A 24968-nucleotide genomic window follows, 5' to 3' on the forward strand; every position below is an offset into this window, starting at 1 on the left:
CTATGATAAAAGGAGATACAAATATATATATATATATAGTTTTATGTGTATGATATAGAAGATTTCTCTGTTCTATAGCTAAATTTAAAGTTACAAGAGATATAGAGAGAGAGTGTGTTGTTGCTCTTTAGAGACTCTAGAGTTAGACGCCGGGGCGTAATACATTATGTACAGGACACTTGCAAATACTTTACAATAGTTCGGCTTAGGATTGCGACACACACACACACGCGCAAAATATGTTTAAATTTAAATAATATTCAATTCAAAGTTGTTGTTGAAAATTAAGGAAAATTAACAATTCATTTGTTTAGTTTTTTTAATTTTCTCTTTCAAAGAAAATGTTGACTAGAAAATAAGAAAAATTATGCGAAAAATACAAATTGAAATATATAAATCCTTCACTGGGTGTGTTTTAAGTGTGTGTGCGTGTGTGTGTGTCCGGGGTTTTTTCTTTTCTTTTTTTTTTTTGTTGTTGTCTTGGAGCTGCCGTTTAAACGCTTACTCTCGAGCTAGGAACTAATTTTTGGTGGAACATGGCTTGTGTACAACTTGTTTTCATTTTTTTTTGTTGGCGGCGATGATATGATGGAGCCTAAGGCTCAGCATAACCGCCATAGGATAGCTCAGAGTTGGAGCCAGGACCAGAGCTGGAACTGGAACTGGAGCTGCCACCGGGACAGCCGCCCTCGTTGTGCTTCGTGAGCAGCGACATGCGCGAAAAGGTCTTTGAGCAATTGCCACACGAATACTTCTTGATGTCCGAGTGCGTCTGGAGATGAGCTCGCAGATTGCTGCGATCCGCAAAGGCGCGATGACAGTGCTGGCAACTGAAGGGTTTCTCCCCCGTGTGGGTGCGAATGTGTCCTTGCAACAGCCACGGCCGGGAGAACGCCTTGCCACACATGTTGCACTTGCAGGGCAGCGTGTGGGTGCGTATGTGCATCTTGAGTGCTCCGAGGGAGACGTACGTCTTGTCGCAATCCTTGCAGCTGAAGGACTTTTTCACCTGATTACCCTCAGCGGCGGGGCAATGGAACTGCTGATGCTTGGTGAGGCCGGAGAAGGTGGAATAGGATTTCTGGCAGTCGGGACATTGATAGCGAGGCGGCGACGTTTTGTCCTTCTTGCTGGGCGAGCCAGTTGTCGATGATGACGACGAGGAGGAGGAGGTGGAGCTGGTTGCTGCTGACGCTGTGCTGGAGACCTCGGGCTGTGGCAGCGTCGAGGCTTGTTTGTGCTTCAGCGACAGATCCTCGGGCACCGAACAGCAGCTGGCCGCTGATTCGGGTGTCAGGCTGCGCATGGAATAGTAGGAGCTCTCGGAGTAGGCAGGCGAAATGGGGGCGTGATGATGATGATGCTGTGGCTGCGGGTGTTGCGGATGCAGCGTCTGATGATGTGCATAACCCAAGGCGCTGTACGCAGCCGGATACGAGGGATAAGGCAGAAAACTTTGTGGCTGCTGGCGTCCAAGTTGCGGACGATGGATCATCTCGGAGCGCATTGGTGGAGACACCGAACTGGCGCGTCCATGCAGATAATGATGTGGTGGCGGCGACAGTGATCCCAACGAATCCGAGGGTGAGCTGGGCGACAAAAGCTCAGCACGCAGAGGAGCTGCCACAGCAGCGGCTGCGGCAAGATGTGGCTGATTGATGGTGCGATAGAATTCGGCGGTGTAGGGCGACATGTGGAAGTTCCATGGCTGTAGGCCATACTTGGGGTATGTGGGTGTGGGCACCACAACCGAGGCGGCTGCAGCAGCCGCAGCAGAGGCAGCTGCCACAGCGGCAGCAGCGGCCAAGGCGGCAGCTTGTGTCTGTTTGGGATCGGCTTCCACATTCACGCAATCGACATCGTCGTCATCCTCATCGTCCTCGGGCTCGATGTCCATGTGCTCGTCGTCGTCGTCGGTGTGATCGACATCGACGCCTTCGTCCTCGCAGCAATCGCTCACATTGATCAGCTCCTCCTCAGAGGAAGCTGTCACTTTTGTCGCTGTTGTTGTTGCTTCCACTGAAGCTGTTGTAGTTGTTGTTGTGGTCGACTCATGGCTGCTTTTCTTCAAACACAAATCCTCGGGCTCGGCTTCAAACTGATAGTTGACCGGCCGCTTCTTCAAAGGACACTTGCTGTAGTTCTTTTCCACTAGCATATGCTCCACGGTATGCATTTTGTCTGTTTTTTTTTTTGTTATTATTATTGTCACTTTATAAACTTCAATTGAACTGTTTTTTTGTGGTCTTGTGTTTTTTATTATTGTCTTCACATAAACATCGCGTTGCGCACATACAAAAATCTTGACGAAACTGAACGAAAAACTCAACTGATTTTGCGCTGTGGCTGTGTGCAGTGCAGTGCTCTGTGTATGTGTGTGTGTATGTTTTGTGTTGCTGTTGCAATGAACGAAAGAGAAGAACTGAAACAAGACGTCGCTGGCAGCGCGCTTTTATAGCCGCTCAGCGCAGCGCGCAGACCGAGAGAGAGAGAACGTGAGTCCAAGAGAGCGTGCGACGAGAGAGCGCGCGAGAGAGTAGGCAATTTACCTGCAGCAGCCAATGCTCCCTTGTACCTGGCAGGGGTGTCTGTGTGTGTGTGTGTGCTTAGCTGTTGATAGCGTGTGTTTTGCTTTTGGCTGCTGCGGCCAATCGCAGCGACTCGCGTTGAAACCGGTTCTCGCTCGTTTATGTATGTTTTATGTACTGTGGAGCGCGTACACTTGCACCAATCGCTAACGCCGCTGTGCCAACGAAGTGCCGTTATGTTTGCCAACGCGGCTGCCTAAGAGAGCGCCAACAAGATCAACGCGCTCTTACGCACAAATTGAATTGATAATGATTGCTTTAAACTGCACTCTTAATATGCACAATGCGAAGAACTTTGCAAACTTGCGACACTTTTTCTTAGCACGTGCTAAATTACGCTGCAGATTTTTCAACAACTGTGAATGGCAATTTGCAGTTGCACGTGTTAAGCCATGCTGCAGATTTATCGATAACTGTGAATGCCAATATGGAGTTACTTTTTGGCGAATGTCAAAATTAACAGTGTTGGATTATAGCGTCATAAAACAGTTGCCTGCGCTTTAGGGTTGCCAGGTAATAATGTTTAATGACTTCACTGGACGCAGGTAACAACACTGGGAAATTCATAATGAGCTCGCAATTTGTCAAAGGACTGCAGCTGGGGGCAATAAAACTCTACGCAAAGAGACAAACAACAACAGCTTAACGTAAATTATGTTCTCTTAGCGGTCGCTCCTCTCTTTTGTTTGTTTCGTTTCCACTTTGTTTCAGTTGGCGTCGAACGCTCTTAAATTCGAACCCCCAACCAGAAATAGATAGACCCAAAGTGCCGCCTGTTGATTGACTGCGGGCACAACAAGGGTTAACCCACAAACGAAATCTAAATTTAGACACTCTGGCCACACGCATGCGCCATGTGCGCACAATTAAAAGAAACATGCATCTCAAGTGGCTGCCACAACACTAAAACTACAAACACTTTCAGTGTTGTGTTGTTTGATAAAAAAACACAAGGTGTCAAAGCTAGTGATGAGCCATAAATCAGAGATGGGCAAATAGGCTTAGAACCTGCATGGAATTGCGCATTTGCTTCTTGGAACTGTTGTTGTGACCACACACAAGCGCACATTTAACTTAATTAGCCCGCTTATCAAATGCACAGCCCACTGCTGTGCAGTTTGCAGATTCCCAGGAAGCCACGTTTACTCCTAAGACGCTATCTGCTGCGGCCCAAATCCACAAAACCACCAGCATAAATTAATAGATAAACATGTGCAACGTCCAGAGTCAACTGACCACGTACTGTGTGTTTGCCAGGTAAGCGAAAAAGAGGGAGACCTTTAAGACTGCACTCGCTTATCTTATCGCTCCGTCGTCGTCCAAGTCCAGTCCGCGTCTTCAGCTCTAATGTCTGTTCGTCGTCGTCGTTGTTGTTGTTGTTGGGCAGCCAGCAGACGAAGACGACGCTCGAAAGACGGTTTAACAAAGATTTAATGATCTTGTTAGCTAATTTTCTGAGTTGTAGTCTATGTCTAAGGAACAGTCGACCACCCACAGGTGCAAGTTAATTAGTTTACATTTGAATTCGAAACTGTTCCTGTAGCATTTGACAATTTACTATTGAAAATGTTGTGTAAAATTGAACTAACCTCAAATTTGAAACTCTTGAAACTTAAAAAGTTATCAAGTGAGGAATTCTACTCTAGGTTTTCGACTAAGGAATGCGGAAGGGAATAACATATTTTAAGGGATAGTAGCTTGATCAGTGATGATCAAGGGAAGACACTTTAATAATTAATTAAACATTCATAAAATATGTCATTCTCTTCCTCAAAAGCTTAATTATTAAAGAGTCTTTACTTCACTTTAATTAGATTATTTGGCAAGAATGTTAATTCTTAAAATATTCCCTTATTCCCTTTCTCAAAAACCAACAGTAAAAAGCTTATAAATATTAAGCCATAATTTCATTACATTATTCATTTTCAATTTCTTCCGCTTCAAATAAATAATTTAATATATTTACATTCTCGCATGCCCTTAATTAAGCAACAGTCTTCGATGTAAACATGTTATGATGAAAGGTTTGTTCCCTTTTTGGGTGGCATTTAAGCTGTAGGAATTTATATACAACAATTTCGGCTGTCATGTTTGGGGAGGAAGATTCCGGATTTCTCGACATAATATCCTGGCTGCTTCGTCGATGTATCAATAAAAAACCGATGAACAACTGAAAACTTTCATCTCGGCAGTAAGTAAACGCCGCGGGTGCACATGATGCTAAAGTCCCAGGCTCAGTCTCAGTCCTCAATTCCAGATGGAAGAAGTCCCAGTCCCAGTTCGGTTGCAGCAAGTTCACGAGAGATCTCCATAAGTCGCACGCACTTTCATCGAGTGCATGAGATGTGCAGCTACACAGAGAGATCCGTGTCTGCTCCCCAAAAAAAGAAGAGTCAATAAAAATGTGCTCGATTGTAATTTTCACTGTGCAATTATTGTCTCAGCTTTCAAATGCGGTAGGGCTTGGAGTTGGAGTTCCTCACGTACACATACAGTTCAAGGGATCCGTTGCAAAAGTAATTTTCAATTTTTACAGCCAACTCGAGGCATAAAATATAAGGCAGATCACTGCAGTACACACACTTGTTAATGCCACACGTAGTCGCCGCTGTTCATGCAGAGCTCATGCTCCAAACAAGTGAGTTAAGTTCAGAGCTGTTGACTTGGCTTGGGTTTGCCTTGTTATACGCGGTACCCAAAAGGGTGGAAGGGCATAATAAGTTAATGTCTTGTAGTATAAGCATTCTTAAATAGCTGATTTATTTCTAGACATCTTCCTCTGTGGGTTTACTATTCAAATAGTTTTAATGAGGTTTTTAATATTGTCCCTAATGTCATTATTTTAAACACAACTATTTATTATCAACGTTCTAAGGGTTATTCTCTCATTTCATCTAGTATAAACTTTGTTACTAAAGTCAGTATGGCTTTTAAGCGAAAATTACTCTTAGCAGCGAGGCCACTAAGTGAGATCTGGCTAAATAATTTGAAATTGAACGCTTAGGTATCTTAAAGTCGTGCTTAGGTTCCTTAGGTCCAAGGGTTTACTCTTATATAATCATCTCAATTCATAAAATAGCCTTTGCTACTAAAGTTAGTACGGCTTTTACGTCAATTACGTATAGCATCGAGGCCACTAAGGGAAATTTCACTGAATAACTTAAAACCCAACGTTCAGGTATCTTAAAGTCGATCACACTCATCTGTAGCGTTGTTCACTTGTGTTTTTTGTGGCTGCGTGTCCTTAAAACGCTTAAATGCAAAAGAAACACGAGTTTTTCATGTATCTCGGAGCAGACAAATCTCATTAAAAGGCGTCGCGTCTTCGCTTGTCGCCGTTGTCTTTGCTGCTCCTCTTCGTGCTGTTTGCCTGCAAGGAGTCGAAGACGCAGAAGAAGTCGAAGACGAGACTTTGCAGTTGACCCCTTTCGCTCTCACTCTTGGTCGCAAAAGGCGTTGTATTTAAAATGTCGTTAATAATTTGTTATTTGTTGCAGACGCAGACAGAGACTTCGACTTTTCGACTTGCTACGTGGCCGTGGCAAGTTCCTTGTTTTTTTAGAGCTTGTGTCGTAAAAAAGTTTTATTATTTTTGTTTCATTGCTGCAAAATAGGATTAGTACCTTCAAGGGCTTTGGCCAAGTTATGACTGTTGTTGTTCCATTTTTTGCTTTTGTTTTACCAGCATTCCGAAAAAAATGGCTTAAATACACGTATGATCATTTAACACGCTTTCGAATATGATTTTTTGTGTTTTGTTTATGCATCCTTCAAAAGAACGCAGCCGAAGACAGCGTACGCTTTCTTTTTTTTTATAGGTTTGCTTTAAATAATTGTAATTGAGTAACGAGTACGATTGATCGATAAGTTTGCTGTGGTCGATATCTGTGACTAGTACTAATTGTACAAATAATAAATCAATTGTAATTTTTATAAATTTAATTAAATTGCCACAGCATAACATAAAACACTGAGGTAGTCGAGAAAAAGATTTTGGGTAAACTCCACATTCAAAAGGAAATCTTTTTTCTTGGTCTATAAGGGAAGCTAATATTATTACAATTATATAAATTAATATAATAATAAATGCAATGAATATAATTGAAAAAATGATCTATACTTTTATTAATAGACCTTATGATTGGAAGTCCTACCTAACCTATAGTCAAATATTTTTCTTTACTAATATTTAAAAAAAAACGTGCTTTTCAAATATCGCTTATCGATAAGTTTGGCTCTGTTCAACAGCTTACAACACTATAACAAAAAAAGCGAATTGCCATTTTTACAATACGCTTTTTCGCAATCAGGCGTGTTTGTTGGCATGCAAATTGTTCACAAAATAAATAATGTCTGTGCTATTATAAAAGTCTAGTCAGGGACTAACAATGTGCAACAAGTATTTCAAGCGTGCAACGCCTGCAGATGCAAATTGCCAGTGGGCAGCAGCCAAACGAAAAGCAAGAACTACAAGCAGAAGAAGAGGAAGAAGAGATCGAGCTTCGTTTTGTAAATTGGAGCGCTCACACAGAAGGAGAAGCAGAAGCAGAACAAGAAGAAGAAGAAGGTAAGAAGGAGATTCTCCCACAGCCCAGTGCACTAGTTTCTCGAATGGTCATGTGCCTCTCTATTGATGTTAAGAAAGAGAGATGACAATAATGTTGTCTGCGCTTCGTTATGTGTGCTGCGCACTCTATTCGTAGCTGCTGCATTGTCATTGTCATTGTCACCATAACAATTTTGTTGCCTTTTTTTTGGTGTTGTTGTTGTTGTGTGCCTCCCGCTGCGTTGTGCATTGTTCGCTTGGGCCGCGCACGCTGCGCACATTTCCCAGAATTGACACCTTGCCTTCTTCGCTTCTCTCCTCTTCTCTTCTCTTAAAGATTTTGCTACAGTTTTCTGCTTTTGCCGGCGCGCCAAGTTGTCTGCCATAGACGGGGTGAGTGCAATCTGCGCAAGCACATTCATCATTCCTTTTTCCTGCCTGCCATTGAAACAATTCTTTCTGTCTCTCTCTCTTTGGGCCAGGTGTTTGCCCAAGGAATTTCAATTTGCATAAATTTGGTGCAGATTTGCGTACAATAGGGATAAGATGTTGGCCTGAACTACACCCACCTTGTGCCTTGTGCATAATAATGATCGATGCTCATTGAACCGATCTCTTTTAATAAAGATGTTTACCTGCTGCTGTCAAATCGTTTATGTATTGCACAGTACACAATGTGGATTTATGTTCTAGTGAGTAGAATCATGACTGATAAAGCAGCGAGAATTTTGCAACTAATTAAAAATGTAGTAAACGGAATTATGCTTGACTGTGAGATAGCCGTTACGCATTTTTAATGAAATCTAAACAATGATTTTAAATTTTAAAATATATTAACTTAATATGCCACAAAAATACTACAATTATAGCAAAGGACATATTTATTATATTGATATAATTCTTCATATAAAATATACCAGAGTAAACACCTACGGTATTATTCCTAAAATATACCAAATTATTATACCGCAATATACTAAGATTATACCGAAGACTATATTTGGTATATTGATTTAGTACTTCATTCACCATACCATATACCAAATTAATATACAGCATAAATACAAAAATTATACCATAGGCTATATTTCGAATATTGATACAGTACTTCATTTAAAATATACCATCTACCTGTTCCATACATTTCATTGTGGTACAAAGTATAAATAAAAACTCCTATCCAAAATTAAATATTGAGAAACCTTTTCTTGTATCTTAAGCAATTTGAAGCACTTGACATTTATTAAGCAATTTGTATAATTTATATTTTAGTATCAATTTAGACAACGCTATAGCATATGACCAATATACTATATATGAGCAATAAGAATTTTGCAAACTAAAAATTTGCTGAACAGAATTTATAAAAAATAATGCATTGAGATCTTTGATCTTTCTTTGTATTTTAAACAAAGAAATTGACTAAATTCGCACAAGAAATATTTGTAATTAATATTTTAGTTAATCAATACTACTAAACTCTTTTTTAAATTAAATTTTCTTGTATTTAAGCAGCACTTTAATATTATATATAAATAATATACCATACAAAAGAGTAAGTAATGATGTATATAGCACAGTAATACAATTGTTCCTTTGGGCTCTAATAAGTTGTACAAACATCTTTGCAGCAAACACCAATTCTGCCAGCTGTGCATTGCCAGATGCTCTGTACTCTCTCTCTGGCCACCAACTGATCCTTGATTTGCCAGAGGCGTGCTGGCACAACGCTAATACAGAACCACCTACAGCTACCGCGGAGAGAAAGAAAGAGAGCGAAAACAAAAGCAGGTCGAAGTAAAAACAATGCGCAGTTTTCATTACGAATCGCCTGCCAAGGACTTGCTTTTGTTGAAGGACCTAAGCTGTGCAGCACAATGCTAAAGAGACTTGTATGGATTTCTAACGAGCAAGAAAAGGAGTAGAGAAGACTGTGAAGACGCAGCGTGAGAAACCAACAGGTGTGGTCCAATCCAATGAGACATTTAAAGCCATCGAATGGACTGACTTATCTATATGACAGTCAAAAATTTCTTATCAAGTGATCGCTTAGCACCTGCGTAACATCTTGACTAAGCAAATAAACCCATTGATTGTGCTTAAATATGCTCATGTCAACGAAAATCACGATTTGGGAATGAGAATTTTTCGAAGCCAGCAGCAGCAGCCGCAAATAACAAACACAATATTCAGGTGCTAAACGTGACGTGCGTGTCGAAATGACATTTCATTTATCTTCCATGTGGTTAGCCACAACACAATCGACAAAACTCGTAACCACAACTCAAATTCGAATCTGAATCCGAATCCATCGACAGACTCGATATTATTTGTTCATCCATAGTCCAACTATTTACCAACACACAACTTGGCGACTGCCTAACAAGTGTCTGCGGCGGTTCTCTGTTTGCGTTTGACCTTAATAACAAGATAACAATTCTTTTTGTGATACTTTGAATTGTCTGCGGGAACACCTAATGGGTTATCCTTAAAAAAAAAGGTCTGCCACAGATAGCACAGAGATTGCGATATTTCAAGTGTTTGCTCAATATTTTAGAAGCTGTTTGTAAAATGTATATTTAAACAGTTCAAAGATAGATTACAATTCTTTAAGATTGTTTCTTGGATGTCTACTTTATATGTGTGTCTTTATATTAGAAAAGTGAAAATCAATGTGTCCCATAACTTGACATTTAAAACTATCTTCTTTCTATTTACCATTTTACATAACACTATGACGAGGTGCTTTTAAGAATTAAAATATAAAATATGGTTAATTTATGATTTCTTAATATTTTTCAGAAACAATTTAAACTTAACAGGCATATTTAGAGGGTGCACTTTAAAGAGGTAAGGGTTTTGTACTTTAGCATATTTTTATTGCTAAAGTTCGATTCTCTTAAAGATACTGCCTAATCGGACTTCCTTCAATGCTGAGGTACTTGTCAATAGAGAGCAGAAGCTACAGTTTAATATTACGAGTCTGAATCAACTGAAATACTTAGAGAAAACTTGCATCAGCTGATCAGTTAAAGAGGTAAGAGTTCAGTCCTTTTGCAAATTTGCTGCTTAAGACTGTTTCTCTTACAGTTGGTGTCACATCGGACTTCCTTAAATGATGAGATACTTGCCAGGAGAGATCAGCAGCTACAATTAAATATCACAAATCTAAAGCAAATGGAATACACATCAGTTGATCAGTTAAAGTGGTAAGAGTCTCGCACTTTTGCATATTTTGTTGCTGAATTGTGATTCTCTTACAGTTCCTGTTTCGGACTTCCTTCCATGCTCAGATACATGCCGATGGGGAACAGCAGCTACAATTGAATTGAATTAAAAGACTAAGCAACTGGAGTATATTACAAAAAACTTGGATCAGTTAAGAGGTAAGAGTTCAGCACTATGGCATATATTCTGCTTAGTACTGTTTCTCTTACAGTTTATGTCACATCGGACTTCCTTCAATGATGAGATACTTGCCAGGAGAGATCAGCAGCTACAATTAAATATCACAAATCTAAAGCAAATGGAATACACATCAGTTGATCAGTTAAAGTGGTAAGAGTCTCGCACTTTTGCATATTTTGTTGCTGAATTGTGATTCTCTTACAGTTCCTGTTTCGGACTTCCTTCCATGCTCAGATACATGCCGATGGGGAACAGCAGCTACAATTGAATTGAATTAAAAGACTAAGCAACTGGAGTATATTACAAAAAACTTGGATCAGTTAAGAGGTAAGAGTTCAGCACTATGGCATATATTCTGCTTAGTACTGTTTCTCTTACAGTTTATGTCACATCGGACTTCCTTCAATGATGAGATACTTGCTAATTACTGCAATTAAATATCACAATTATAAAGCAAATAGAATAAAAATCAGCTAAGAGGTAAGAGTTCCGCACTTTTGCATATTTTTTTTGCTAAGGTGTGAATCTCTTACAGTTCCTGTCATCGAGCTTCCTTCCATGCTCATGTGAATGCCAATAGAGAGCAGAAGCTACAATTGAATGTTACAAGTCTGAAGGAACTGGAACATTGAGAAAATACTTGCATCATCTGATCATTTAAACGGTAAGAATTTCGTACTTTTGCAATTTTTTTGTTTGCTTATGTATGATTTCCTTAAAGAGCCTGAAACCTCAAACATCCTTCATTGTTGAAGTATATGTCGCAGCAATCGCAATTGAGCAGCAGCTACAATTAAATATCACAAATCTAAAGCAACTGGAATAGATAAAGCTCGCATCAACAGAACTTCTAAGTGGTAAGAGTTCAACAGTATTGCATATTTTCTGCTACGGTCTGATTCTCTTACAGTTACTGCCACATCGGACTTTCTTCAATGCTGAGGTACTTGTCAATTACTACTGAAGCCAGCAAATATCACAAATCTAAAGCCACTGGAATTCACATCACGGTTCTCTTACAGTTCCTGTCATCGGACTTCCTTCCATGCTCAAATACACAATAGAGCAACTACAATTTGTAATTAAACATTTAAAACTACTGAAATATATTAGAGAATACTCGCATGAGGTAAGAGTTCAGCCCTTTGGCGAATGTTTCGCTCAAGGCTCTTACAGTTGCTGCCACATCATCATCGGGCTTCCCTCGTTCCAGAGGCACATGCCAATAGAGCCACTGGCTATATTGTGATGGCAGCAGGTCGACTTATGTACCTACGCTGGATCAGACACGACACAAATCCTTGAACAAAGGACAACCTGGCAAAAAAAAGAGAGAGAAGAGACGAACATGCTTTTGCCTTTGGACAGGTGATGAACATCTTTGTGTTCGTCGAATGCCACACAGAACTGAAGTCAGCAATAGAACCTGTGCCTAGGCAAACGTTGGATAAGATGCCTATCGCTATTTCAATTCCTATTATTCGCAAAAAAAAAGAAAATACAAAGCCAAAAAACAATAGAGATGTGCACACAAAAGCGGGTAGCTAAAGCAGCTGACAAATCTGAAGAGATGAAGATGCTATTAGAATGCCAGCCAGCTGCTGACTCAGGACTCAGGCAGGCTGAGGATTTTGGCAAGGTGCTTGCGTCATACACTGGACTAGATCGAGTGGCAAGGTGGTCCAGTATTAGAGCGAACTGTCAACATAAATCATGCTTAAACTTTTCTATATATATTTTATACAGATTGTCATAATTCACTATGGAGAGAGAGAGTCGGATTATAAATTTAATTGATTGGGAGCGGAAGTCGCTGAGCAGTGAACGATGCTTAATGCTGCTCTATACCTATTATTAATTGTCATAAATCTTGATATAAGAAATGAGTTCAAGCTGCAAATGCGAGGCTTTAACCCTTCATTAGAGAACGCGTTTTGATTTCTCTCAACTCTCTCTCTTTCTCGTTTGCTGTTCGTCAAATTATATAATGATGGCCAGCCTACTACTCTCAGGTGCCCCGACTTTGGCTTCGGCTTAATCTTGAGTCCTGGCCACGCCTCGCACACGTCGAACACACACACACACCTTTTGTTTGCCTGCGTGGGTGTGGCATGCAGGCAGGCCAAATAAAAGCAATCCTTTAGAGCCTTTTGTGCCGAAGCCGCTGCCGACCACTTGACAGTTTAACCAAAAATGCAAACCGTTGAAATTAAGTTAAATAGTTTCTTGTTAAAGGAAACCCTTTTGTCGAGTACCGTTTCGTTGTTCGCTGCGCTGCGCTTGCGCACCTGCCAAATGATTAATCATTTTCTTCGTTTCATGTTCGTGTTTTGTGTGTTGCCCGTCTGCCTTTAACACCTTTGCACTCTTTTTCTCTCGACCTCTTTCCTCCCTCTCTACCACTCTCTCTCTTTCACTCTTTGTTAGTCGCACTTGAGCCAAGCGTCTTTCGTGAGTTGATTTTTGTTTAAATGCTAAAAGCTCATCAATTATACGTCATGCATCTGTCTTTTGTTTGTAGGGGCTTGTTTGCTGCCTGCACCGAACCGTTGCAAGGCGCCAAAGGTCGCGCTTTTCTCTTTTCCATTTCGTTGATGTTGATGTTTTCAGCCTCTAATCATGTCCATCAATTTGATGAGCCTACATCTGGGTTATGCATTTTCTTCTTCTTCTGTATGTAGGTGAGGAGTCTCTTTTAAGTGAATGCCTATCTCAAATGGCGTCTCCTCAACTAAGTTTGCTTTATTTCCAATGTGGGCGGTCCCTGCTGTGCTGTGCTCTGCATCTGCTGCAACTTTATGCTAGGCTTAATATGTGGCAACCTCCTCATAATAATAGATTTCATTTTCATTACAGCTGCGCTCCACTTGGATAGATTGATATCACACACAGTTAGATGGCAACTTTTACACACACGATGCAACTAAATCTTGCATTTCTTTCTCATCTTACGATTCCTGCACGATTTATTACAACTATTGACGTTTGATGTTTCTCCTTTAATGTTGATTTGTATATTGTCAAATAGTGAGTAAAATTTCTTAATGGTGTAATGTAGTATATTTAATTGTTTTTTCTTCTAATTTGTAGATGTTAACCACTTTAATCATCACAGGAATTGCACCTTTGAGGTCTTTGAATATGGACATCTTAAAACACCTTTAATGCATTTTCGTTGGAGCTTCTTAAATACAATATTTAATTGAAATATCAGCCCTATTGGCTGCTCTCTTCAGTTTCATTCTCAATGACTACTAAATTTTGGTATTATATACTGAATTTGTGTCTAAACTCATCCAGTTTAGACTTGCATTTGGATGAGAATTAATCATGAAAGAATATTTAATTTTACTATTGAACTCAGTTGAAGATTTCTCCATGAATCTGTTAAGTATTTGCGCCCATTTCTCTAACACAAATTGTTTTGCCTGTACGAATTCTAATTGAGTTCTTTCTCTAGCATTTCAGATGCCACTTCAGCAGTAATCTTTCAGCGCATTGTCATATCCATTGACAGACGGAATGTGGATGCACTTTGAGCGCACGCGCAGATGTTTTGGCACCAGCTGAAGCCAGGATTGGATATGATTTTTCATTAGTGGCGCGTTCGTTTTTCAATTTGAATAAATAAACCAACAAAGAGTGCACACACACACGCTCTGGCACAATCAATAGCTAAACAAAACATGACAACGCGTCCCAAAAATAATTGAAAGGAACAAGCGAAGCGCGTGTAGTCTATAAATCAAAGTGGCTGCTGCAGGATAATGCAGCAAGAAGAGTGTTGAACACTAATTTGAATGGCGCATCTGCAGCAGCAGCAGCAGCAAGAAAGATTCATTGAGTGGCGCATTTTTCGCTTGAATGCAATTGCAAAGGGAATTGAGATCCTTCGTAATATGTGAGGCACCTGGAACTACTTAGAAGAGCACGTTTTATATTTTGGAGCCAGCGAACAGGTTGTCAGCGACCTACAAGCCAGCCGGAAAACCAGCTTCATAGCGGCAAAAAAAAACAAAATTGTAATATTAAAATTTTATTATAACAGAAAAAGGCAACGACGACGATGACGATGACAACAACCTCCCTTTTGGACACAACGACAACGAGCAACGACGACGACAACACAAATCAGATCAACCGTTGCCAGCGTGCTGAACTGGCATGAACCTGCCGCCAAGTGGAGTCGAGTTTTGGTACCGTTGTGTTGTGCTGTGCTGATGTTGCAACATTGGTAAGTGCTGCCCCACCATAACATTAAGCTTCAGCTGGTGGCACGAGCTTAATGTTGTCGTTATACATTTTACAGGTTGACGACGGCGACACACGACGAAGAAATCTTTTGACTGAGCTCTGACTGCACAAATTCCTCTCGCTCTTTGCATGTGGGGGGCGTGCATTCAACACATCCGTGCAACCACAGGCCATGCACGCCGCCGCCGGCGTGTTGCACTTTTTTTCTTCTCCTCCTCGATTTTTTGGTGGCATCAGCAGCACATCTTGCCCGCCTGGACAAAGTGCAGCCCAACAGCTATTAAGTTGCGGCCCCCTTTTTGCATATGATATTTTCGTTGTTGTTGTTGCTGTGTTTGTGGCATGAACTGACTGACGACGAGTGGCAGGTTATCGTCCGGTTTATGGTGCCATCGCGTCATGTTTATAAAGAAATTCTCTGCTTCTCATCATAATACGAGTAATTTTCGTTTGGCCCAAACGTGTCGTCAAAATGCCGACATTCAACCAACAACAAAAAAATCATTCATCGTTTTGGACATCGCGAAACTGACGTTTATGTTCTTATAATGCGATGCTACTTGTTGGGCACGAGTGCGGATGCCAATGGCAACTCAATATTTGGGCAACTGTCGATCGAATTATGCAGATAACATTAACGCATCAAATTAGAGTTGGGAAGCAGGAAAGATCAATCTTCTGACTGGCAATGCTATGTTATATGTTTAGTGACAATACAAGGAGATAAAGTAATGTAGACATTATTAACTATCTAATTACTCAATACGAAAAATGAGACTGCTCTTAGTAAGATTATTCCATGCTTAGAAATGTATTTTTCAAGCTTTCAATAATTGTTAAACAAAATTTTAATCTTTCAATTGCAGGCCTTTGCTCATCGTCTCTTGAGATACAAGGCAAAAAGCGTCTAAAAAGATGTCTGTGATGTACATTTGCCTAAATTACTATTAATGTATTGGAAGTCTAGTGCTGATCTTCTATATTATCTATGTTATGTTATAATGGCCAATATGTGAAATTGTTCAATTGTTGTATGCTAATTTAAACAACCTAAATAAATTGTTAAAAAAGAGACAATATTTTAATAATGCAACCTAGTTATTACATTTGAAAATTGACACTATTTTTAGTTACATTTGTGTATACATAAAAATGTCTCTTAGAAGTTGTAAATTAATTTTGTAATGCAGATATCTAATTACTAAGAGTTGGATAAAGAAAAGTATATTTAGAAAAAAAAAGTTAATGGCTTATTCAGAAATATTTGTCATCTCATCTTTGACAATGTTAATGCAAGGAGAGTGAAAAGAAATCCAAAATGTGTATAATACTATAATAAATAAACAATGTCTTAAGCAATCTATGATTTACCGAATATTGGCAAAAGTCGCCTGAAAATAGAAAGAATATAATTTCCGATTAGACATATGGTGTATTGTAATACCAATGAATTATGAAATATGAACAAATTGTGCATTATAATTAACAATTTTAATTGTTTTATATGAAAAGCAGGAAACTGCATTTATAATAAGAAAATCCATCTCTTCGAAATAATTATTCCAGGCATGAATTGTAACAATATCGTCAAAGGAAGCATATCAAAATAAACTGTTCTACCACTAGATAAATTAAACACAACTTAATCAAAGCAGATACCATTTAAAAAAGAATAAGATAAGGCCTCTCTATATAAAATGCCTTACCTTTAAAGGAAGCAAACTACTATAAAGAGTACATAATTGTATTAAATGTACCACTTGTTAAATTAAATTAATACAAATTAACAAAATCTGATATCATTGATAAATTTTCTAAATTAAAGCATTCAGAACTCAACAAATTCCCCCACTCGGAAGTATCTTTTATTATGTGAGAATATCTATTGAAGCAAGAGTATAAAAACAAAGCAGTTCCTGTTAACAAATTTTGGCTGAAGCAATTGAGAGTTCCAAGAAGCAAAAAAAAGCAAAACGGAAATGCGATGCTGTAAAAATAAATTAAAAGTGCCATCACAAGACCAGAGGACAATAAGTAAGAGATTGTAGGTGTTTTTATTCTTTTTGTTGTTGTTGTTTCGGCAAGACAAGGCGTGTCATTGCACACTTCCGTTGGATCAGGTTGCAGGTGTGTGTATTTGTGTGTGTTTGAGTTGTTAATAAGCAGGCAGCAGCAAGTAAACTGGGCTTGGAAAATTGAAACATTAAAGAGCGCTGTCAGGCATTTCCATAAGCCAAAATGAATCGTTTCCTTTCATATTTAAATCGCAAGTCAAACATTTTCAAATGGCCCACACGCCCACTTAAGTGGCAGCAACAGCAAGAGCAAAAAAAACCAGTAGCGAGGGGGCAATCGAAATCATCATCACACATCCTCATCATGAGCGTAATAATAGTCGAACATTTTAGCTAACAACGACGTCGCCTCAGCAAAAAGAGATTGATCATCGCAACCGAAGCAGCAGCCAACAAACTCATCCATTTCGCCCAATCAGCCACACCCACAAAAAGATGCAACGTGGCAGGCAGGTATTAAAATGGCTTTTCGCGCTGAAGTGGCAAACACAATAACAACAATTAGGCTCAAAAAGTACTCGACTCAGAGATGCTCTCTGCAGCTGTAGCATCGCTTCTTGCCTCACTCGCTGTTACACTCAGTGTGGCAAGTGCCCATCAAGGGTATCACAACATGGCCCATGGCATTGTGGCTTCCGTTTTTGGACTGTGGCAAGGTGTGTGGCACCACCAAGAGCAAACGGTAGCTGCCATCGCCACTAAAAGCGCAGCGCAACAATTGGCAATTTCATTTGGCTGCGCCCCAAAAAAAAAAAAGCGACGAACGAACGCAGTTCTTCTCCTCCAAGCCATATCCAGTTGGGCAACAGGTACGCAAAGGTGGCCAGGTTGTGCTCCTTGTGCGCTTGCCTTCAACTTTCTACACCGCTGCTGCTGCTGCTGCCACATGCTGTGGCACATCTATGAATGAATGGAGGAGGCAAGCAGCGCGTTCTCGACTCGCGGTGCTACATCATCGTCAATGTGTGTCGTCTTCGCCGTCGTCGTCGTCCAACGTCAACTTGTTGCAATTTCGATTTCCTGTGCGCCGCGACGTTTGACGTTTGCCGGGTCACCTTGCCACGGGGAGACGCCGCAACTCTTGCGACGCGACGCGACGCGCGGCACTCTTGCATTCGTAATTGCTCTGCTACGAAAAAATTTCCATATGATAATATTTATTCGCTGGAATATGCCTACAACTCACTGACTAACCCGTCCTGCTGTCCGTCCGTCCGTCCGCCCATCTGTCTGTCCGCCTAGTTACGCCCGCGCTCCACGCAACACTCTGCTTGTTATACCTGCTACAGAAAAGGATTGCAGGGTATTATCGGTTAGTGTAGAGGAAAGAACTCTAGCACCACAAAGTATAAACATATCACGATTATGAAAACCTATGAAAAGAGCTGGAAATTTTTGTTGGACACCGCATATTATTTTATTTTATAATTATAATAATAACACTTTATTAGGAGAGCAAAATATATATTAAAAAGGTAAATGTGTATTATATAGAAACAAAGCTAATATGACAGTTTAAGGGTTAAGGGCCGATTTTTCAAACTCTCGACAGTAAGACTTACTGTTCATATAAACTAACTTATAGGGAAGATATTGTTTTCTCAATGTGATCTACAAGCGCTATAGGGTTCTTATTCTGACATAGTATATACACTATGGGTTACATTTATAGGAACATAACTTTATAGGTACTTTGAATTTCGTTATGGAGAACTTTATTGCGCAAATAATTTTATTTGAGCGATAATTATAGAGCACTTTATGGCGAGTTTAAAAAGTCGGCCCTAAATTAAAACATTGTAAGGAACACAGTTAAAGATTTTGTAAAGGGAAAAGTATTCACAAAAAGAATTTCTTATGTTTTGCATAGAGATAGTTTATTGTAGAATTCGGAAATTAAAATAAAAACCATGCAATTGCATGACAAACTTGGAGCCAACAGTATGAAAGTTAAGAGCTCTATTTAATATTCAGAAATTCTCTTATTATACAATTGCAAAATTGTAAGGTATCAGTGATGCAAAGAACAGTTTAAAAGTTTTCGAATTGGAAGAATTTTAAAGGCGACTACCGCGTATCCCAAAGTCGATCACTCTCGCCCGTTACTTTTGCTAAGTTGTTGTCTATTTGACACTGCGCAGGCGGCGAGGATGCACTCTGCAAACAGCAAAAGGCATCAGCCAACAACAGTGTGTGTGGGTGGTCGCCAACTCCAACTCCAAGCTTGGACTCCAGCATCGACTGCGCTGTCTCTTCGTCCGTCCGTCTTTCTGTCTGGCAGAGTCAGCTTGTGTTCGCATTTTTATATCCATTTCCATTTTGCAACTACTGCAGCCTCAGCCTGCCGCTTTCCTCTCGTCCAACTTCTGCTTCGATTTTTGCTTTTTATTATCTAGCTGGCATTTTAGTTGAATTGTTAGCTTAGTTTATGTGCTTGGCAACCTCGACTGCGGAGGATTATGCAAGTTGCAAGTTGCACTTTTTCCAATTGCCAATCTGCATTTCTAAATGCTGCAGAGTCTCTCGAATTTGGCCTCTCGTTGACGTTACGATTGATGCACTATGCGTTGTGTTATCGTTAATCATTTGCAATTGCAATCGTGGCAGCAGTGTTGCAAAAAACTTGACGACAATCAATGATACTTTTCTTAGTAGCAAAAGTTATCGATACGTTAGATTAGCTGTGTTATTGGTAATCAAATGTTTGCATTGTTGAAAAAAGCTTGACGAGAATAAATGATACTCTTTAGCAACAAAAGTTATCGGTGTTGTAAAATCTTGAAGACAATCAACGATACTTTTCTTATTAGCAAAATTAATCGATGCATTAGAAACGTTGTGTTATCGGTAATCAAATATTTGCATAGTTGAAATAAGCTTGACAACAATCAACGATAAGTTGAAGCAGCAAAAATTATCTATGATGTAAAAGCTTGACGACAATCAAAGATACTTTTCTTAGTAGCAAAAGCTATCGATGCGCCAGGAACGTTGTTTTATCGGTAATCAAATGTTTGCAGTGCTGAAAAAAGCTTGGTGACAATCAGCGATACTTTTTAGTAGCAAAAGTTATCGATGCGCTAGACGAGCTGTGTTTGCAGTGTTCAAAAAAAGCTTGACGATAATCAATGATAACTTTTAGTAGCAAAAATGATCGATTTGCTAGACAAGCTAGGTTATCGATAGTATATTGTTGACGACAATCAATGAAACTTTTTAGTATCGATGCGCTAGACGAGTTGTGTTATCGGCAATCTATTGTCAGTGTTGAAAAAAGATTGAAGACCTTCAACCATAGTTACGAAGCCTTGCAGTGTTGCAAAAGCTTATAAGCTAATGTTAAATTTTCCTGTTGAACTTCTTTGCTTGCTTTACTTTGAAAGAAAAGGTAAAAAATTCGGTCTCCTCTTAAATTGAATTGTGCATAAGAAAAACGCATTGTGCACCTTGCATTAGATAATTAAGCAAAGGAATTCGGTTGCCCGCAGCAATCAACCCCTATGTAAGCGGGCGCAAGCCAAACAAAAAGAAAAACAATTTACAAACTAAAAAGTAGCGAAGCACGCATAAAAAACACAACACATAATTAGGTCAACGCCTCGTGAGTGCAACAGCCACAACAACAACGACACCAACAACTGACGGCACGCGTAATGAACCTGTTCGGGAGCAGGGCAACACTGGCGACACAACGCAATGCGACGCGTCTGCTGACGGTAAAGACAAAAGAACGCTGCCGATCGCCTTGACCAGAATTTCTAATATGTTAGTTCTAGGGGTAACAACAACAAATGTCAAAACACTGGCAGGTAAATGCAGTCGGGTTTAATATGCGCCCAAGCACCCTCGTTGCTGGACTAGACTGGACCGCGTGCCGTCCTTTTGGGCACCTCGAGTCAACGGTGCGCGGAAATGTGCGGGACGAGACAGCAAACTGCAGACGACGACGGGCGACTGTCGCGCGCCGTTGTTTAATATCCGCTTACCCCGTCTCTGTCTCTGCGTTTGTTGTCCTAGTTCTCTAGCATTCCATCATGCTCACAATTTGAATAATTAGTCAGTCAGCTCGTGGCAAACACCACCACCACCTCACCTCACATTCCTGTGCACTTTGCATAACATATCCTATGTCCTGTGTGGGCAGGTTGACTGCACTGAGCACTGTACACTGTGCACTGAAGAGGAACAAGTGCCAGTGGGCTGTTGCGGTCAGTGGTGATGCAGTCGACCGGTAAGGATCATGCTGGCATCTGTTACTTTTACATTATGCCACTTGATGCATATGCCTCAAAGGTGCAGGCGCGTGCCTCGCTTCTTATGCTTCTTTAGCTTTGCTCTCGACAGCTGCTTTAAAGTTGACGTTTTCTTTGCACTTACAGCACATACTTGAGCGTTATGAACAACACGAAGATGGAGGTGTCTAATGAAGAAGCTATGGAAGTGCCTAATGAGCAGGTTATGGCGGTATCTAGCGAGCAGGTTAACAAAGATTCCAACGAACAGTCTAAAGAGGTATTCAACGAGGAGCCTATGCAGGTGTCCAATGAGCAACCTATAAAACTGACCTTTGATCAGCCTATGAATCTGACCCATGATCAGCCTATGAAACAGCATATGGGAGCGTGCATTGAAAAATCTATGAAGGTGTCTCGTGAGCAGCCTGTGAAAATGCCTAAACTGCTGCCTATGAAAGTGACCAATGAGCAACCTTTGGATTTGTCCAATAAGCTGATCTTAGGGGTGACCAATGAGCAACTTTTTAAGATGCCATACGAGCAGCTCTTGAAGGTACCTAACGATCATCGTATGGAGGTGTCGAACATAACGCCAAATGAAGAGGTCAAAGCACAAACTAATAAAGCAGCCGCTGAATCAATGATTAAACAAAATGATGAAGCCATGGGGCAATCTAATAAAAACCCCAATGAAAAACTCGAGCAGAAAGCTGTTGAAGATTTTGTCGAGCAGCGTAATGAAGTCAGCCTGAAAGCTTACGAAGACAGTCAGAAATCTTTGCGATTTACCTACCGGACAGCTTCATCGCTAATCGGATTGGCAAATGAAGAAATCAGGCAGAATATTAAAATCGGCCACAAAGCTGCAGATGAAGTTAGTCAGCAACTTGACAGAAAACTCTTAGTGAATTCATCTAGATTAGCTTTGCGGAACGCTTCTGTTCAAAACGAACGAAAGGCAGATGGAGAAATCATCCAAAAGTTTGTTCAAGTTTCCACCGAGAAAACTGCTGAACCGGTCAAAGAGCAGCCGAAGGAGAAGCCCAAAGAGCTGCCCAAGGAGCTCCCCAAAGATCACCCCAAGGAGCTCCCCAATGTTGAAGCTAAGCAAGCGACCGATGATGTTCCTCAAGTGTTTCATCAGCTGCCCAACAACGCTGGCGAGTTGGTCTACGAGGTGCCCATGCGACACTATGCCGGCAAGCGTTTGCTCATCACGGAGTTGATCGTACCCGAAAATAGAGAGGAGCGACGTCCCTCGTACTTTGATCGCAAAGGCATTGAACAAATGCTGCTCAAGTACAGCGCCATGGAGAATGTGTTGCGTCAGGGACCTTTTAACGAGGAGCTTGTGGATGGCATATTGTCCGCAGTGGAGACGTATGCCAAGTACATGGTCAAGTCGGTTATTGAGCTGTGCGAGCATCGCACTGGCTATTGGCTGTACAACGATCCGCGTTGTGTGATGCAGCACGATATGCGCTCCACGATGATGTTTCTCAATGATCGCGAGGCGGCCGATTTTGGTGGCGCCGATGACGAAACTCCAGGGCATCGCAGGTAAGGTGAAATTCAATCGTTGCTAGCTAGTAAATTAATAAATTTTGTACTCTTTCAGTCGCTGGATGAAGATGAAACGCAAACTTCCGGGCAGCAGTTCGCTGGAACACGAGATGCGTTTGGAGTCGACCAACACAACGGCTCTCTTGGCTCTGGGCGGACGCAAGCCGACAGCAGCAAGTACCTTGAGACTTTCTAGTGGAGTTGCCACAGCATTGCCACCACGTGCACCGCCTTTGCGAGCCAAGCGTGTGGTTGTCAAGGATATCGTACAGTTCATGGAGAACAACAAACGCTATGCGCGATCGCAATTGCTCTACGAAGCCTACTTGACATACAATTTGTAGGGACGAAACACATTTTCGTACAATTTGTAGTTCAATGAACTTCCTTTTTGGAATAAATCCGAACAAAAGCCCAAGGAAACAGGTGGTGTGTCCTTTGTTCAATGGCTGCTGCTGCTTCTGCTGCTGCACTTGGCATTTTCAATGGATCTCTCGCATTTGGATTATTCATGTATTCCACACATGCACTTTGAACTTTTGTGCACTGATTGCAGACAGTCGGAGACGACTCGGTTTTGTGTTTGGGTACTTAAAGGAATATCCGGCCAGCAAACACGCAGACAGGAAGCATATGCGCATTGAGCATGCGCTAGTCGCCAACTGTCGACTGACGGCTGTCGGTGTCGCTTCGCTTTGTCGTCGTCGTTGTCGCTGTTGCTGTTGCTGTTAAGGAAACGTGATCTTATCGTGCCGCTCATTATGTTAAGTGCTGGCAATAAAATCAAAGCGTCTTCTACCAATTGAACTTCAATTGAAGCCGTGCGCCAACCACAAACGCATCACACAATTATTTGGGTCCTCACGTCTCGCCTCGCAGGTCGAGCGTGCTTACGCACGGATCGTGCCCCAAAACGTTGAAGTTGCAAGCGGAGCTCAGCTCGAGCGACAATCACAATTGCAGTAGCATTAATTTTCATGTAATTGATAGTATTTCGGAATCGGTTAAAAGTGCCTTCAGACGCATGCCTAATTAGCTATGCAACAGTGTCGGCAAGTCCAGAAACAAAGGCTTCAAGCATTCGAAAAATATGCTAGAACTGTAGATGGACAGTTCTTAGTTAGAAGGTTAGAAGGTTTTCTTAACATTAATTTTTCCTATGGAAAATGTATGTAACAGGCAGGAGAAGGCATCTCCGACTCTATAAGTCATATGTATATATTCTTGAGCAGATAAAAATGTAGAAGTTATTTAAGAAATTCTTAAGTATGAGGAGAAAAATTCCTACTTATTACGGTCTTAGCTGGTAATCTGATATTTTTTGTACTCTATGGTATATTTTCAATGTATTCACCAAATATATCGATTGGTATATTTTTTAGTATTTGACGGTATATTCATTTGGTAAGAAGAAATATTATATATGGTATATTTTGAATGTAATACTATATCAATAGACTAAATATAGCATTCGACATATATTTTTAGTACTTTGTGATGTATAAATTTGGTATAATTTTATGTTTGTGGTATATTTATTAGGTATATTTAAGCATTTGCCAGTATATTAATGTGGTATGTTTTAAGAATAATTCCACACTTTTTATTTTTTTTAAAAAGAGCAGCGAGTATTTCATTGTCGAATTTGTTAAAAGTATATAAGAATAAATAAGTAGTATAAATTCACTATAATCTTTTCAATACAATATTTTGTACATTCATAACCCATTTGATTTATGTACTGCAAGTTATTTATTACGATTATGTGCAGCGTAATTCCAATTTTATAGCCTACTTATAACATTATTATTACCACGCACAATAGTCTGTCAGTAAACTGTACTTTTAATCCCCCGCATAAATGGTTTGTTTGTGGATGAGCATTTCTTTTTGTGATAACTAAACAAATTTTGGAATGTTTCGACATTTTCGGGGCACACCTGTCCTATAAAGCTAGCCTAGTCGAGCCACCCCTATTCTGTAGGCCCCTTAACCTAAGCCAACATGTTGCAGTAGTGCTCGCTTGTATCCCTTTTTCAAGGACCCTCTTACAGCTGCTCTATTGGGCGCTGTCAGGCGTAAACTTGACAGGTAGACAGGAAAAGTTTAACATACAAAAATAAACCACCCCAAAAAAAAAGAGTATTGATATGAAAAAAACGAGAACGAGAACGAAACTATCGCCACTTGAGTGTAGATCACTTTTCCGGCCGGAAGGAGGCGACTTTGTATATAGGAGCATGCAAGGTGTATTTGCACAACTCAACTCCGTTCAACTCACCCCACAGACAGACAGACA

General features: G+C 40.4%; 2 protein-coding genes and 1 long non-coding RNA gene across 4 annotated transcripts; 2 read left to right on the forward strand and 1 right to left on the reverse strand.

Annotated features, from left to right (window-relative positions):
• Window positions 1-357: 357 nt before the first annotated feature.
• Window positions 358-2432, reverse strand: LOC132798619 (protein escargot). Its single transcript, XM_060810546.1, has one exon. It carries the CDS (start codon window positions 2174-2176, stop codon window positions 596-598), a length of 1581 nt encoding a protein of 526 aa, XP_060666529.1. The 5' UTR covers window positions 2177-2432; the 3' UTR covers window positions 358-595.
• A 7527-nt stretch (window positions 2433-9959) lies between these two features.
• On the forward strand, window positions 9960-11567 carry LOC132798490 (uncharacterized). Its single transcript, XR_009633949.1, has 9 exons — window positions 9960-10171; window positions 10225-10343; window positions 10398-10520; window positions 10574-10692; window positions 10747-10869; window positions 10923-11022; window positions 11078-11206; window positions 11264-11399; window positions 11453-11567. It is a non-coding gene; the product is annotated as an uncharacterized LOC132798490 (long non-coding RNA).
• Window positions 11568-20273: 8706 nt separating this feature from the next.
• LOC132790723 (uncharacterized) lies at window positions 20274-23082 on the forward strand. 2 transcript variants are annotated; one of them, XM_060799371.1, is made up of 3 exons: window positions 20274-20373; window positions 21251-22666; window positions 22725-23082. In XM_060799371.1, the coding sequence occupies exons 2-3, from the start codon at window positions 21267-21269 to the stop codon at window positions 23011-23013; spliced, it is 1689 nt and encodes a 562-aa protein (XP_060655354.1). In that variant the 5' UTR covers window positions 20274-20373; window positions 21251-21266; the 3' UTR covers window positions 23014-23082. The 2 variants fall into 2 exon arrangements, with proteins under 2 accessions (XP_060655354.1, XP_060655362.1); XM_060799379.1 differs by lacking the exon at window positions 20274-20373 and adding an exon at window positions 20658-20680.
• Window positions 23083-24968: the final 1886 nt, after the last annotated feature.

Source organism: Drosophila nasuta, chromosome 2L, assembly GCF_023558535.2.
Source record: "Drosophila nasuta strain 15112-1781.00 chromosome 2L, ASM2355853v1, whole genome shotgun sequence".
NCBI classification, from domain to species: domain Eukaryota; kingdom Metazoa; phylum Arthropoda; class Insecta; order Diptera; family Drosophilidae; genus Drosophila; species Drosophila nasuta.

Excerpts from the sequence above, each read along its gene's own strand:
- LOC132790723 (XM_060799371.1), top strand. The coding sequence starts at position 21,267 with ATGAACAACACGAAGATGGAGGTGTCTAATGAAGAAGCTATGGAAGTG. Across the intron at positions 22,667-22,724 it reads GAAACTCCAGGGCATCGCAG|TCGCTGGATGAAGATGAAAC; the intron begins GTAAGGTGAAAT and ends GTACTCTTTCAG.
- LOC132798619 (XM_060810546.1), bottom strand. The coding sequence starts at position 2,176 with ATGCATACCGTGGAGCATATGCTAGTGGAAAAGAACTACAGCAAGTGT.